The 16,393-nt window shown below is 50.2% G+C and overlaps 1 protein-coding gene across 18 annotated transcripts in view; it reads right to left on the bottom strand.

Annotated features, from left to right (window-relative positions):
* NFASC (neurofascin) overlaps nucleotides 1-16,393 on the bottom strand; it is a 181,820-nt gene that overhangs the window by 82,570 nt on the left and 82,857 nt on the right. For all 18 annotated transcript variants that reach the window (XM_029935553.1, XM_029935559.1, XM_029935558.1 and 15 more), the window contains exon 2: nucleotides 15,288-15,393. In XM_029935553.1, the coding sequence (XP_029791413.1) occupies nucleotides 15,288-15,393 (106 nt within the window). The remainder of the gene's footprint in view (nucleotides 1-15,287; nucleotides 15,394-16,393) is intronic.

The raw sequence follows: 16,393 nt of genomic DNA, 5'->3' as shown, positions 1-16,393 counted from the left end.
GACATGGAGGGAAGTTTAAATGCCTATCACTAAGTGGAAGAAGGCATGGAAAGACCACACACTGTATGATTCTAACTATGTGACATTCTGGAAGAGGCAAAGCTATGGGGACGGTAAAAAGATCCGTGGTCGACAGAGGTTGGGGCTGGGTGGGAGGGAGGAATGAACAGGTGGAGAATGGGGGACTTGTAGGTCCTCTGTATGGGACTATGATGGTGGAGCCATGTCATTACACATTTGTCTAAACCCACAGAAGGACAACACCGGCAGGGACCCCTAACGTCAACTACGGACTGTGGATGATTGGGATGTGTCAGTGTGAGTTCATCGGTTGTAACAACTGCACCCCTCTGGTGGGGGGGGTGGAGCTAATTAGGGAGGCTGTGCATGTGTCGGGGTAGGGGGCATATGGGAAATCTCTGTGCCTTCCAATTTAATTTTGCTATAAATCTAAAAGTTCTCTAAAAAAAATAAAGTCTATTAATAAAAAAAAAAAAACAAGAACAGAAACCTCAATAGGCTGATGTGCAAAAGGGAGGTGAATGGTCAAGGCAGACCTCTATGAGAAAGTGACATTTGAGCAAGATCTAAATGACAAGGAGGAGCCAACTTTATCAAGGTGGGTCAGAAAAACATACAGGGCCAGGGAACTGCCGGCACAAAGACCCTGTGGCAGGAAGTAGATGGGTAGATGAAAGAAACCGGTGTAGCCATAGCCTGGGGAAAAGTCATGGAGGGCTCTGAAGGTCAAAGTAAAGAATTTAAATTATATTCTAAGCATGTCAGGAGGTCACTGCAGGGTTCTGTGTGGGAGTGACCTCATGAGTGCTGTTCTCAAAGACCACCCTGGCTGCTCTCTGGAGGGACACATGTAGACAGGTAACAGTGGAGGCAGGGAGACCCTTTAGAAGGCTCTGCAGCCTCTGGGGTGAGGCCAACCTCCTCACTTGCAAACCCAGAAACTTTACCACTGTTTCAATGAAATCACCCAATGCAGCCAGCCTCATGGCCACGCCGGGGTTTCACACCAAGTATTCAGGATTCTTGGTGTGAGTCTGGAGCCTGCTTCGGATTCTGTGTCTCCCTTTCTCTCTGCCCCTCCCTTGCTCGTTCTCTGTCGCTCTCTGTCTCTCAAAAATAAATAAATGTTAAAAAAATAAAAACAAACAAAGAACTGGAAATCCTCGTGCAACAGTCTGACTTTCCAAACGCGGGAACCCATCGGCAACAATGCACGGGCGCAACAGCCAGGCCTGGCCAAGAGGAAGGAGACGCCAGGCTAGGGTTGCAGCGCCGGACTTGGACTTGGAAAGCCATCAGGTATCCCAGGGCTAACGTTTTTGCGTTGAGGTCTGAGGTGCTCTCCAGGCTCAGGGGGCTTCTTGGGACTGCTTCACAAACCCCTGTGTCCCAGACGGGAGTGGGGGTGTCTCCGTGTGTAATGTGAGGATCATCTAACACTGCAGAAGGCAGAGAGAAGATGTAGGAAGACGTGATTCTTCATGTCACCATCTGTGTTGCTGATGGAGCATTCCCTGAAGCAAGCTCTAACTGTGGAGTTTTAAATTGCAAATACGTTTACATTAAAAATTCCCTTTAAGTTTTAAGCCGGCTGGAGTCGAGTTTTCTACCATGTGCAATGACAGGGCGCTGTCAGAATCAGAAATGCCCATGGAATGTTGGTTGAATGCATGAGCCTTCCATGGCCTCCACTTCCTGGATAACAATTGTCCCTCCCTCCTCCTGGCGGCCTCTGCTGGGCCCAGCCCCACCCCTCTACACAGGCCTGCCCTTGACCATCCGCTCTCCACTTCGTACGCTCCTGAATTTCCAGACTCTTCTCAACTGACTCCAGGCCTCAGCAGAGAAACACCTTCAAGTTTCTCTCATAACAAAACCAAAAGATTATTATGCTCTCTGGATCCCACAGCCTCCCTACATACACCTCATTTTTTTTTCCTTCCATCTCTTCTCATGAAACTTTGTTTAAAGAGTGGGCTATAGCTTCTGCTTTTACTTACTGCACCCCTCCTTCAACCAAACTCTGGAACTTTCCCTCTAGACCTTCTGTTGGCCTCCTGATGTCCTCCCATTGGCTGACTCCGGAGTTCCCAGTCTTTATCCCACAGACCTCTCGGAGGCCTCAACACTCCATCCATCCCTCCTCACAGTCTTTCTTCCTTGGCCTCTGAAACACCACTCCAGCCCCCTCTTCTTCTCCCTGGCCCTTCAAACCTCCACACTGCCACATGTTCACCATGTCTCCACTGGGGTCCTGCCCCTCTGTCTCTAGTCCCGTCTTTGTTGATGGCACCCACCCAAGTTGTCCAAGCCAGTCACCTGGGAATCACCAGCTCTTCTCATACCTCACACGAGGCGCCGAGGCCCTTGGACGGCCCCTTCCCTCTGTCTCTTACCCCCGCTCCCTTTCCCACACTCCCACTCTCTTACCTCGGATTACCTCCTGTCTCGTGGACTACTGCAGGAACCTCCCGGCTGGTCTCTTTCCAGTCCATTCTCCATATTGCCACTACAGTGATTTTTCTCAACCCTCCTCTGAGCCTGTCGGTGCTCCGCTGAAAACCCTTCCATATCACCCCAACAGCCTATATGATCAGAACCAAACTCCCGAGTGCAGCAAGGCTGTGGGAACCAGGCTCCCACAGGGCTCTCGGGCCCCAGCCAAACGCTAAATGCTCCCTAACGGACACACCATTTACAATCGCCACATTTTACACGTGCCATCCTCTGTGCCTGGAAAGGTCTTTGCTCCTTGTCACGTGATTAATTCCTACTCTGTTTGCAACATTTTGCAGCTCAGGCATCTTCTGCTACATGAATAAGTCCTTGTGCTCCCCCACCCCCACCCCGCTGCCTGCCTCCATCTCTCCTCTACCTTACACCTGCCTCTCTGGGGGCACTTAGCACACAAATTAAGGGTTGGAGACTTCTTCTGTAAAGATCTAGATTGTAGGTATTTTAGGCTTTAAGAGACATACGGCCTCTGTCCCAACTACTGAACTTTATTTACTATTGCAGTCAGAGAGCCACCATGGTCAATAAGTGAGTGAATGGGCATAGCTATGTTCCAATAAAACTTTATTTACAAAAACAGACAGTGGACTGGAATTGGCCTGAGGGCCGCAGTTTGCTTGCCACTAGCCTAACCTGTCTCCTGCTTTGTGGAATTCTTGAGGCTTATACCATGCCCTAACCATTCTTGTGCCTGGTGCCTGGAATGACACCTGGTAGGGGATATTCATGGAATGGAAGATCCAAGCAAAGTCTTCAATCCTGCCACTTATTTTTTTGTAAATTACTTGTTTACAAGCCTTTTAAATAAAATTTCAAACATGGAAATAAATATTCCTGCTTTGGCTGCTTCCAATGGCTGTGGTTGGAGAATCAAATGCATAAAGTGTAGGGATGTGAACCGCCACACCAATTAAGCTGCTCTTATTATTCTTACTGTGTTCCTTCCTGGTGACCTCAAGTGACTCCGACCCAAACAAGACTTTTCTTTGAATATTGGGTAAACTAGACTCTGAGAGAGGGCCTGGGACCTGCCCATTGCTCTGCCCATCAGGTGGTGGGTCTGGGCTTAGCCACAGGCCACTCTCTGCCCAAAGCATCCGTCTCCTCTGGAAGCGAAGGCTCCTCCCCAGGGTGAGCTTCCACAGACCATACCTCCTCTGCTGCCACTCCACTCATCTCCCAGATTCCAGACGCCTCTGCACACCGTGAGAAAGTACCCGTGCAACAGGTGGACGGCTTAATAAAGTGTCCAAGGGCTGCTGAGATTTGAGGATATTTCCTGAGTTAGAATCACCAGAAGCTGATGACTGACTGGGTAATGAACTGTGAGAAGGAGGGCGGCATGAAGCGTCCTAGGTTGGGAAACTGGAGTAGGGTAAGGCTAACGATTGGCATCAAAAATGCAGAACAGGGAATGAATCTGTTCGTGGTTGGGCACAAGGAGAACATCGGCCTGGGACTAAGAATGTTCAGCTGGATGCCTCAGAGCCATGAACAGAGCAGTTATGCAGGTACTTGGTGGCTCTGTTCCTGAATTACTGCCTAGGGACATACCCACAGATTGGTGTGATGAAGCACACACCAGCAATTAGTTCTTAGAATAAATAATAAAATGACTAGAATAGTACTACAAAAACTAACTAAGGAATGCATTCACACATCACTGCCACAGGAGACTGTGAGGGAACAGAGATAATAAAAGCCCAACAGAGCCTACGTAAAACTCCACCACTCTGCATTAGATTAAAAAAAAAAAAAAGGAGCAGGCTTATTACTATAGCTGTCCGGAAGCAACCTCTTCAGAAATCAGAGAGAGAGAAGCTGAAACACAAGAGGAAATAAAGTAAGGAGTGGGGCAGGGCCAGGTGCGGGGGGCCCGAGTGAGCTCAGAGGTGTCCGCGCTGGGCCGGAGGGCTCACGCAGTCAGGCAGGCGGCCCCTCTTGGCGGGGGTCCCCGGACTCAGAGCTAAGCTATTTCTCAGCTACTGTGCTCCCCATACAAACCGGTATCAGTCACAGGTGATTTATGCATAAATATAAACCAGTGTCTCAGGTTATCACTGTAATAACCACATTCCCACTCACCATCTGTCTCCTTCCTTGAAGAACAAAGAACCCAGCGTCCTCCCCATGCTCACCCTCGATCCTATCTGTTCTGGGAAGAAAAACTAGCTAAGGAGCTGAACTAAGAGACACAATCTGTCCTCTGTGGGCAGCACTCGAGCTGATCTGACTTCGCCCCGTGCAGCCTCTGCCCAGCCAAAGAGGCACCTTCGGCCGCCGGAAATGCTACTCCCTCACTTCTTTCCAGCACAGATCCCCTTCTTTTTCAGGGCCCTGAGGGGCGACCCCTCCATTATACGGGCCCTGATTTCCCCCTGAAAGTAGGCTGCATTTCCCTGGTGTCCCCCAGCGCACTACTGAACGGTTCCAGCCGTCATTGCTTCCTGCCCATGGGGTTCCCGCGTCTGTCCCCTGCATCGAACTCTCAGCTTCTTGAGCTCAGAGCCCATGTCTTGCCTCCCTCTGTCGTAAGACGGTACCAAAGATATGTGTGGGACCTCACCGGATGCTTCCTGTGACCGGGAGAGATGTATCCCATCGGCAAATTCACGTATTACAAATCCTTGGTGAGTATCACGTATGATGTAACCATTGTTACTGGGTGAAACCTGAGTAATGAAAATAACCCCAATAACCCAATAGGGGCATCTCTCCAGCATCCTCTCAGCAGACACGCTCAGCTCCTTTTTTCTCCCCCCGCACCCACTCCCTTCTCAGAGCTTTCCGTGTCCCGATCTGTCAGCGCGATGCTGTTTTCTCTGCCCCACAGACAGGCACTCAGAGTCTAGGGAATCAGCTGCACCAGGCGCGAGTCCCAGAACTGCTGTCCCCTCCATTCCCAGCCTAGCGGCCCCCTTACCCTGAGGGCTTCAGCATAGCTGTGCGGGGTTCTGGGGTCCACCTGCAGCGAAGGACTGCAGTGGGTGCTCCAGGGGAACCCTCCTCGCCGTCCCCCACTCCTGCCCTCGGATCCCTACCGCCACAGCCCTTCCATCTCTCTTCTGCCAAGGAATAAACGATTCAACAGATGGTGACCCGAGCCTGCTCCACTCCCTCGGCTCTCAGGCATCTAAAGGCCAGGGGGTGGGTTTCCTAGGAAACTGGAAACGCCCCCTACTGACGATCAGCAGCCTGGCCCGAAGAGCCAGAGCGCCAAGCGAGGAGGAGAGAGACAGAAGGCTCTCTGGAGGAAGACAAGAGTTGAAGGGGAAGCAGCAAGGAGGGGCTCCCTGGCTGTTGCTTCTGGGAGCACCTGCATCTCCCTACGTCGCCCTCCTCACCCCCAAGGAATGACCCTATGTCTCAGCATCTAGAAGAAAGCATCTGCCCACACAATCCTCCTGCCTCTGGCTCTGAAGGGCTGTCTGTAACTGAACCCGCTGGGGCACTGGGACTTGACAGACTGAGAAAGCACTCACCAGCCTCCTAGACGCTGGCCTCTCCCCACGCCTAGGGCGAGAGAGGCCCAGCTTCCGTGCGGGGTTGGACCAGTTGTCTCGTTGAATTTTCTGATAGCCAAGGAAGCCTAGTATATGGGAGTCAACTCACCCCTTCCCCCACCTCCCTTCCCAGGGTTGGGGGGGGGGGTGGTCTCCATCTGCTTGGTGGCTGTCTCAGCCTTGGCTCCCTTTCATTGTCAGAGGGAGAGATCTGGGAGGAGTGAGGGGCTGTGTGTTTAACCATTGATAGTGATCCACTTGGTGATAGTGACAGGGGCGCCCAGCAGACCCGGCCCCTCCTCTCCCTGCCTCAGCTAAGTTCACAGAGGCTAGAGGGCTCAGCGGGAGTGGGGGGTGGGGGGAACAACAGGATCAGGTGGCCCTTGATTCCCGCCTGGGGAGGGGACTGAGAAGGACACCTGGATTTAAGATTAGGGATTTGGATGAAAGCAGCTGTTTTCTGCTCAACACCCAGAACTAATCTGTAGATTGAAACCTGAACCACTCGGCTATGTATTAAATTGGGGGCAAGGGAGGGAGGGAATGGGAGAGGAAAAAGGGGGAAGAGGTCTTTCCCTCAAGGTGACCACCATGAATATCTGGTGAATACCCAGTCTTCACGCCGGGCTCTATAGGGGCACACAGCACTTACACCCTGGTACTCATAAGCCAACCGGGCAGGCCAGGGCCCCCAATGAAGGCTGCACCGACCAAGAGAGTGTAGCTACTTTCAAGGTGGGGAGGCCCTTGCATCTGATGGTCATGGCATTAGTGGCTGGGTCACTAAAGCCAGGGGACTTGGACATGGAGACATGCGGTGTTCTCTCTCATAACTGCACCATGAGTGTCCACCGCACAGCCTTGAACCATCTACTCACGAAAGACTTTTTTTAGGTTGTTCCTCATTTTTTCCCCCGTTACAACAATGCCACAGTGAACATCCTTGTACATACAGCCTGATACTTGGAGGAAGTGCGGTTGTGGTATAGTCCCATCTCTTTGTCTCCAAGAGCCTGGCACATCTTAGCCTGGCCTGGCAAGGAGGCCCGAAGTATACAGGTGGCCTGGTCCAGAGCCCAGTCCTGCTGACAGCTCCCATATGGGCCAGCGGTTGCTGGTCACACTGGGAAGGACCTGCCGGTGCTATGCTCCAGCCAGCTGTCTAAAGTTCTTCGGGGGTGTGCATTTTCTCCCCCTTACCATCACTGCTTCTTCGTTCATCCTCTGAGACGCGGGACTAGGAAATAGGCAGGAATGGAACAGTCTCTCCAGGGTAACCAGTGTGGCTGAGCACTGGCTGATCTAACAAGCTGCCTTGAATAAGGTTTGTGGCCATTTGTGACTTTCCATTATTTGGGAATAGGTGTGGTTACCTGAGCTCTGACCAGTCTCCTTCTATATAAAGATTACCTATACAGGAAACAGAAGTTAACACGTAGGGTGTGCGGACATCCTCCGCCTCAGAGCCATCTGCATAAGCCAAACTGACACCAGGAAAGAAGGCCTTGGAGGACCCCCTTGGAGAGGAATTCTGGCACCTCCAGTAAAGAGAAAGGAGCCCCCACCTCCCAACAGCTCAGCAACCTAGCTTCTCACAGTCTGGCTCCCCGTCTTTTACCCTCAGGGAGAAAGTTTCACAGCAATTAGACGCACATCTTTCTTCACAGCTGGAGAGAGAGTTGTGAGGCTCCCGCCCCCTCTCCAAGTGGGTGGGGAAGTGGGGAAGACATCCAGGATAGCACCAGCTGCCTCTCTGGGGCCTGTCATTAAGGGGAAGGGGAAGTGGCTCTGTTCATCATAATCCTTTGTGACAGGTCCCTAAGGGTGGGGCCCAAGATCTGGGTAGGGTAAAAAGGAGGGCCCCAGGAGGAAGGAAAGATGAACACTGAAGGTAAAAGGCCAGAAAAGGAGGTTTGCATTTAGAATAAAAAGACCTAGGGATAGAGGTGAATCACAGAGTTAGCACGTGACCAGCCATGGCACTTCTGGGTATGTCCCAGAGAATACTGAAGACACACGTCCGCACGAAAATCTGTACAAAGAAGGTTCGCAGTAGCATTGCTGATAATTGCCAGGAAGTGGAATGACTCCAATGTCCACCACCCGATGGACGGATACATAAAATGTGGTAGGTCCATAGGACACAGTATCGTTCAGCTGTAAAAGGGAATGAGGCACTGAGGCATGTTACAATATGGACGTACCTTGAGGACATCATAATAAGTGAAAGGAGGAGTCGCAGAAGACCACATATTGTATAATCCCATGAATATAAAATGTCCAGAGTGGGTATATCTACAGAGGTAGGAAGTAGATTAGTGTTGTCTAGGGCTAGAGAAAGACCAGAGTGGATGGAATGGGTGGGACCCCTAATGGGTATGGGTTTTGGGGGGGGGGGAGGAGGGCACAAGTAATGAACATGTTCTGAAACTAATGATGGTGATCAGTGCCCAACCCTGTGAATGTATTAAAAATCATTGAGCTCTATACTTTAAATAGGCAAAGTGCATGGTATGGGAAATATATCTCAATAGAACTGTTATTTAAACTATCAGTAAGAGAAAAGAATTATAGGGGCGCCTGGATGGCTCAGTCAGTCGAGCATCTATCTGACTTTGGCTCAGGCCATGATCTCATGCTTTGTAAGTTCGAGCCCTTTGTGTGGCCTCTCTGCTGTCAGCACAGAGCCTGCTTTGGATCCTCTGTCCCCCATCCCCTTCCCCTGCTCATGCTCTCTCTCTCAAAAATAAACAAACATTAAAAAAAGAAAAGAAAATATTTAAAAAATAAAGAAAAAGAATTACATAAGGACCGGGAAAGCTCTGTTACAAAACTGTGATATTTCGAAAAGAAAAGTTAATGATAAAATTGACAAACATAATTTCAAATGTTCAAAGGGATTTAATGAACTAAGTTTCTTTAAAAATTTTTTTTTTTACTTATTATTTTTGAGAGAGAGAGAGAGAGAAATCATGAGTGGGGAAGGGCAGAGAGAGAGGGAGACACAGAATCTGAAGCAGGCTCCAGGCTGTCAGCGCAGAGCCCAATGTGGGGCTCAAACCCACAAGATGTGAGATCATGACCTGAGCTGAAGTCGGACATGCACCCCACTGAGCCACCCAAGGGCTCCTGAACTAAGTTTCTTAATGGGATCAAACAAATGTTTGTCAAAATTTATGAGATTTATGAAGAAAATTGTAACATTTGTCAGGTGAAAATTTAAGGAAGAATTCAGCTTGGGGATTACTGGATATTGATTTAAAACAAAAGACAGAGGGCTAAGTTTTCGTATGCCACCTTCAGGGAGTCACGGTTTTGTTCCTAACTCCATAGAAAATTACAAAGCGCTGCACAGAGGGAATGTTGCAGAGAGAACAGGTAGGAAACCCCATCCCTCTCAGAAGCTCTGTGCAAAGTGGCAGCCATCTTTCTTTCAAATGCAGCTTCCTACTCCAGGCACTGACAAGTGGGCTCCCAGGTTCCTTGAGTGGGGTGTTCCATGTGAAGTTCAGGCCACTGTCCATAGAGGACCTACCATCTGGACCCATCTGCTCACCACGCCAGTCATGTTAAGCTGCTTACTCTGCCCTCTATTTGTGGGATTCAAAGTCTGGTTTCAACAGACCAAGGGTCTGAAGCCATTTGAAAACCACAGACTGAACTCAAGCAGGAAGTCAAGAGGGACAAGATTATAGGAGAAGCTTGCTTGGGATGCAGGAAAGAGAGAAGACCTTCAGCCGCTTACTCAGACTATGAGCTTTCTGAGGGCCAGCGCAGGGGCTTTCTAGCTCTTTCCTGTATCCTTCACAGGAATAAGCACCAGCTCACAACAGAACAGGGCTGGGCTCAGTCAATAGAGGTGAACAGTGAACTAGCTAGGAAACTGGCAGACTAGGGGACACACACTAGACAAGGATTCAGACATGTGCCTTTAAGAGAACATGATGTATCATGCCTCTGGCATGTAGAAAGGGCATGGACTTGGAGCCACATACCTGGGCTTCAGTGCCACCTCGGTTGTCCTCATGCTGCGTGATCTTTTTTAAGTTAATTTATTTATTCTGAGAGAGAGAGACAGAGACAGTGAGCAAGAGAATGTGTGTGTATGTTTGTGTGTGCATGAGCAGGGGAGAGAGAGATGGAGAGAGAGAATCCCAAGCAGGTTCCTTTCTATAAGCACAGAAGCCCGACGTGGGGCTCAATCCCATGATCCATGAGATCAAGACCTGAGCTAAAACCCAGAGTTGGACTCTTAACTTCAGGCTGAGCCACCCAGGTGTCCTCTGCTGCATATTTTTTTTAATTAAAAAAATTTTTTAATGTTAATATTTATTTTTGAGACAGAGACAGAGCATGAGCAGGGAGGGGCAGAGAGAGAGGGAGATACAGACTCTGAAGCAGGCTCCAGGCTCTGAGCTGTCAGCACAGAGCCCGATGCAGGGCTCAAACCCATGAATGTGAGATCATGACCTGAGTCGAAGTCAGAGGCTTAACTGACTGAGTGAGCCACCCAGGCACCCCTGCTGCATATTTCTTGTCTTTAAAAGTGGGATGAAAGGCCACCTGGGTGGCTCGGTCTCTGTCTCTTAAAAAATGAATAAACATAAAAAAAAAGTGGGGTGAAGACACTTACTAAAAGGTTGTTTCAATGATTATTTCTTTTTCAATTTTTTTAATGTTTGGTCATTTTTTAGAGAGGGAGAGATAGAGTGAGAGCAGGGAAGGGGCAGAGACAGGGAGACACAGAATCTGAAGGATTCGAACCCGCGGACCATGAGATCATGAACTGAGCCAAAGTCAGTCGCTCAATCAACTGAGCCACCCAGGCTCCCCTAGATGATTATTAATTAAATGAACTGTTTCAAGTTAATTCATTTTAAATCAGTTAATGGGCTAAAGTATATGTCTAGCATCTAAACCAAGACCTGGCACAAACTTGGCATTCAAAAATCACTGGTCCTTTCTCCTTTTTCCCAAATTAGGGCTGATGTAATGCGTTGTTACATGACTTTGGACAAGCTGGGGTTGTGAATACAGAAGTCTACCTTGTAGATGCATGAAATGCACGATGCCTGTGCAGCTAACCTTGGCTCTGCAGCCAAGGAATTATTCACTCTTAAAGCCAACATATGGTGAGCTGCACAGTAGTTGTCTGCTTCAGACCGGAGAGAAAAGGAGGTCCCTGCAAGATCCCAGACTGGCCAAAGCAGCCCTGGGCTCCTTTCTTTCCTGCCCCTGCCAGGGTCTCCTTACCCCAAGCCCTCCACGCTGCTGGAGACTCCTACCCCTTATTCATATCGGCTTCATCCATCCATGCCCATGGCCTATGATGTCAACTGCACCTGGCTAGAGTCAGCCCCAGCGAGGGAGCCGTGTCTGTTCTAAGAAGGAAACTTCCATCCTGTTATCCGTATTGGTGTAGCAGCTGATATTCCAAGGATAGCACATACCCAGCTTCATTTTTAAAATTCCCGTTGGGCTGATAAAGGGGCACCGGGAGGGAAGGACTAAGACAGCAGGAGAAGGGAGTGGCATCTGTCTCCCCCCTCCTCCCAGCTCCCTCCAGCCCCCTCCATTTACATCCTCGACAGACATCAGTCTGGATCCAACTGCCATCCGGCAGACTCCTGCAGGCTGGGGGTGTGAACGTACAGGAGCCTGGAGGAGGGGAGGTGGCACCGACAGGGAAGGCTGCTGCGTTGGAAGATGTGCCATGTGTCTGCGAGTCTGGTGCAAAGTGCTGGCATCTACAGTGCTGACACCAAAGTTTGGCTCCAGCGGTGCAGAGGAAAGCTTTGCGTCTTATGCCCTGACAAGCGTCTACATCAGCTTGTAGAAGGGGCTCCCTTCGCTACAGATGTGGTCCTCTTCTTAGAACTAGAAACTCAGGGGCACCTGGGTGGCTCAGTCAGTTAAGCGTCTGGCTTAGGCTCAGGTCATGATCTCACGGTTCGTGGGTTCGAGCCTCACATCGGGCTCTGTGATAACGGCTCAGAGCCTGGAGCCTGCTTCAGATTCTGTGTCTCCCTCTCTCTCTGACCCTCCCCCACTCACGCTGTCTCTCTCTGTCTCTCAAAAATAAATAATAAACATAAAAAAAATAAACTGAATCCCTCCTTCTAAAAAAAAAAAAAGAAGCAGCTGAGAGGTGACTTGCTGTCTCAAACTTAGCAGCCCAGCACCTGCTGAAAGGGTGGGTGTAGCGGGGCAGCAGAAAAGGCTGAGGAATGGAGAAGAGAAGGTATCGTTTCAGCAGAAGCAAAGTAGACAGCTAACAGGGGAAGAGCTTTCCCCTACTCACTGCTGCTACCATGTCCCCTCACTTAGCCTGTGGGTCTCAGCGCCCCCAGGAGATGGTGGCTAAGCACCTGCACTGCCTCGGGGGCCTAGAACTGGTCTTCCAGCGAAACGGTTCCTAATGGAGCTCCATGGCCCCTCTCTGTCACCGCACGTCGGGTCCTGAGCCCATGTTGTCCGAGGTGGCCTGCTGTCATGTTTCTGGAGAGAAGAGGCTCGGCTTCTCCATAACAGGCAGAAGGGCTTAAAAGTGTGAGTGCAGTTAACTGAATGGATCCATTTGAGAAACCGAAGGCCTGGAGAACAGAGAGGTTTCTCTGTCTTGCGTCAGAGGGCAGGTGTCCACTCCGAGTGCCTGGTAGGGACCAGGAGCTGGAACGTGGGGATGGGGGAGGGGGGAGGGGAGAGAGCAGTTTGAGTGGGGAAGGTGCCTCTCGTGGGGAGGGCAGAGTGAGCTGAGAACAGATGCCTGGGGCAGCTCCAGATGGCCATGGCCTCAGGACAGAAGGGGATGAGCCAGAGGGAAGGAGGACCCAGAAAATGAGGAATCGCCCCCTGAGGCTTCTGCAGTCAGATTCCCACCTGGCACCTGGCTGGAGGCAGCTGAGGAAAGGCTACCCAGGGTTTCCAGGAAGACTTGGAACAGTGTGTGGGATATATCACGGCTGGACTGCCCGGATTCAAAGTCAAGTGCTGGCACTTTTTTAGATGTGGAGCTTTGGGAGAAGGCCTTAAACTTCCTGTATTTCTGTCACTAGTAAAATGCAAATGATAACGGGCCCTATTTCATAAATTAGTTGTGAGGATTAAATGGGAAATGCACGTCAAGTACAGAGTGCACATCAAGTACAGAACGCAGTGTCCAGTGCACATGGGGAGGACTCAGAATGCTGATCAGCATCATGATGATTACTGGCACCCTCTAAAAAAGCTGGATCAGCGCCCCTTCTCTCAGAACTTATTGTTCCCTCAATAGCCATATGCGCCTGCTCACATGTATTCTCTGCACTCTTTTCTTACTTTTTACTTAAAGGTTTCTCTGTGCGTCTGAAAATCCTTTGACCCTTTGATCCCTGCAATGTGCAGGTGCCTCAGACTGGAGGCGGCAGTGCGGGGTCACGGCCAGAAACAGCCCATAATTCAGGGCAACTAAATCCTAGAATAGGCTCGGTTGCTAATAAACTCTGTGGACCTTGGAGAAATAACTTCTTGAGCCTTGGTTTACTCACCAACCAAAAGGCACAAAGACACCAGCCTTGCGCGCAGCACAGAACGGTCACGAAAGTCAAATGACATAACGAAACGGACGGACGATAAAAATAAAGCTTGGAACCAGTATTCGGGATTGCTGATCAGATTGGAAGGGTTCCGAGGTGCGAGCTAGCACACGTTTGCTCCGCATCAGGCAGCACGCCCAGGGCGAGGCTGCGGCTGCCGGCCAGGTGTGCTGTTGGCCTGTGAGGTTGTGATCATCTGACAAGGGAGGGGCTCCTCAGGCGGGGGTCTGGGAGGCAGGGAGGGTGGAGGGGGCCTTTGGCGGGCACAGGGGGGGAGGGTGCATGCAGAGAGGGGCCATGGTAACACAAAGCTGATGACCTCTGGATTCTGGCGCAAACCTGGGAGTCTAATCCCATGGTGTTCACGTATCTTTATGTGAAAATAGCCTGGTCTATCCCACTTTTGTAACCAGAGTCCTCCAAATACAGTGAAACAAAAGAATGGCACATCCGCCACCCCCAATGTCGGGCAGCAGGTTCAAGTTCAATACTTAGTAACAATGATTCATTGAAAAGCCCTGCGGTCAGCTGTATTCCCCAAGCGGTCCCTGAAACCTGACAGTGTGTGAAGTAAGTTGTAGCCCTCCAAAGGCCCACACCGAAACTGCTGTGGTCAGAGAAGCATATCTGAGCTCTGCTGACAGGATAAATAATAGCAACTTGCATTTACTGAACACCTGCTGCGTGCCAGGCACTGCATAGGGCTCTTTATACACTTCATCTTTAATCTTTCCAAGACGCTCATGATTGTCTCCATTGTATAAACCAGGACGCTCATGCCTAGGGCAGTCAGAGATGCCCCTAGAGTCACTAAGCAATTGGAGTTGGATTGTGTCCAGATCTAAAATTTGTGTCACTAGCTCTGCTCCCACCTTGTGACCCCCTCTCCACATCGCCCCCCTGTACCCCCTTCCACCCCAGCCCCATCTCCAACTCCTGGGAGAACAGAGACATCTGGAAAGAGGGCTGGAGAGAGGAAGACAAAATGCCATGAAGCAGAGGCATCCAAAGCCAAGAATAAGGAACCCTTCCTCTGTTCCAGCCTCCGGGCTGGTAGCTTGTGATCTGTCACCAGTAACTCCTCAGTTAAAATTGTAGCCTTCTCTTCCCGCATTTTCCCCGCCACCAGGAGCAGCGGGGCAGCAGGAGAGTCTAGCCGAGAGCGGAACACTGCAGGCCGTGCACACAGGGTCTGCGCTGGTGATGTCGGCCTCGGGCTGGCTTACTGCACTGTGGACAGCGGTCCATCTGCCAGGGCCCAGCTCCCCGCCCAGAGGAGGGGTTCCCGGACTGCCCCCCATATGCTGAGGCTGTCACTCAGGAGGCTCCCAGGTTGTGGAGGCCAGGCTAAGGAGGGGGGTTGGAGGTCACAAAGCTCTTTCCCAATTTTTCACTTCAGGGGGACAGTTGGGACAATGACAAGACATTAGCAGATGCCACTGACTGCATCTGCTGAAGAAGAGGCGTCAACGCTTCCTCAGCGCCAGCCTCCTTGCAAAGGAGAGTCTAGAGGTCTGGCTCTGTGGCCAACTCCAGGGAGAAGGAAGGAGATGTCCTTTGACAAGGCTCTGGGGGCCAAAGAAACTTGGCTCATCAGAGAAGGGGCAGGAGGCAAGAATCTCTCCCCAGCCCCACCGCCGTCCTGAGCACCAGCTCAAGCGCTCACCACACTCACCGTCTCTGCCTCATTCAGCCTCCTTCTTGCAAAACCAGAGGCTCTCTTCCAGCCTGCAGCAGGAAGGAACACTCCAGGGTCCCAAACTGCACATAAGTCAATCAACCTGTCACAAAGCAAGCACAAAGAAGAGCCCCAGGGTCACTCTAGGAAAGAGAGAGAAAAGGCTCTGGGGTTTGCAGCTTGTTCATTCACTGGGAAATCATGTCTTTGTCCACACCCATTTGGAAAGTTTTGCACAGCATAATGACATCGTTGTTTAAAGAAATTCAAGGCGCTGTGCAAGAAATGACAGCCATTCTACAAGGTGCCTAAACGTGTCAGATTTTGGTGGTCTCTCTCATTCCTAAGATCATTATTAGCACCCTGACATGGAGATCTAATTGCAGATTCTCCATTGTTAAGCTGTATCTTGGAGAGTTTCTCCTGTACCCATGGGGGAATTTACCCATAATTATCTCATTAATTGTCTTAATGTAGGAGAACTATTACATTTTTCTTCCCTACTTGCAGGTAATGAAACTGAGCCCACCATAAATAAATCTATAACATACTGAGAGCAGAGCTAATTTTAGGGTCAGAGGACATGCATTTGAAGTTCCAGTTTGTTATGACACAGCGTGGATCATTTCCCTGCATGTGCCTCATTTTCTTCATCTGTAAAATGGGGAGAAGGTACTGTAGAGTGAGTCAGACCACTAGGCCATTAGTTAGAATTTGCAGGTTCAAGCCCAGTGCCAGTCTTTTTGAGCAGCAGTTTAACCTTTCTCGGTGCAAGTAACATATCTCACTTAATCATTTTCTTTAACATTAAAATGTGTCTGCAGGAAACGATAAAATCCACCTTTGTAGAGGGGAATGTGGCAACATCTATCAAACTACGCATGCACTCACTCACTTGTTGACCTGCAATCTCAGTTCTAGAAATCTATTTGAAATATATCCTAGGGGCACCTGGGTGGCTCAGTTGGTTAAGCATCCGACTTCGGCTCAGGTCATCATTTCATAGTTTGTGGTTCGAGCCCCATGTCGGGCTCTATGCTGACAGCTCCAAGCCTGGAGCCTGCTTCAGTTTCTGTGTGTGTCTCTCTCTGCCTTTTCCCCAC

The sequence above is a fragment of the Suricata suricatta genome, chromosome 3 (assembly GCF_006229205.1).
Source record: "Suricata suricatta isolate VVHF042 chromosome 3, meerkat_22Aug2017_6uvM2_HiC, whole genome shotgun sequence".
Lineage (NCBI taxonomy): Eukaryota > Metazoa > Chordata > Mammalia > Carnivora > Herpestidae > Suricata > Suricata suricatta.
This window is presented reverse-complemented; position numbering and strand designations above follow the sequence as displayed.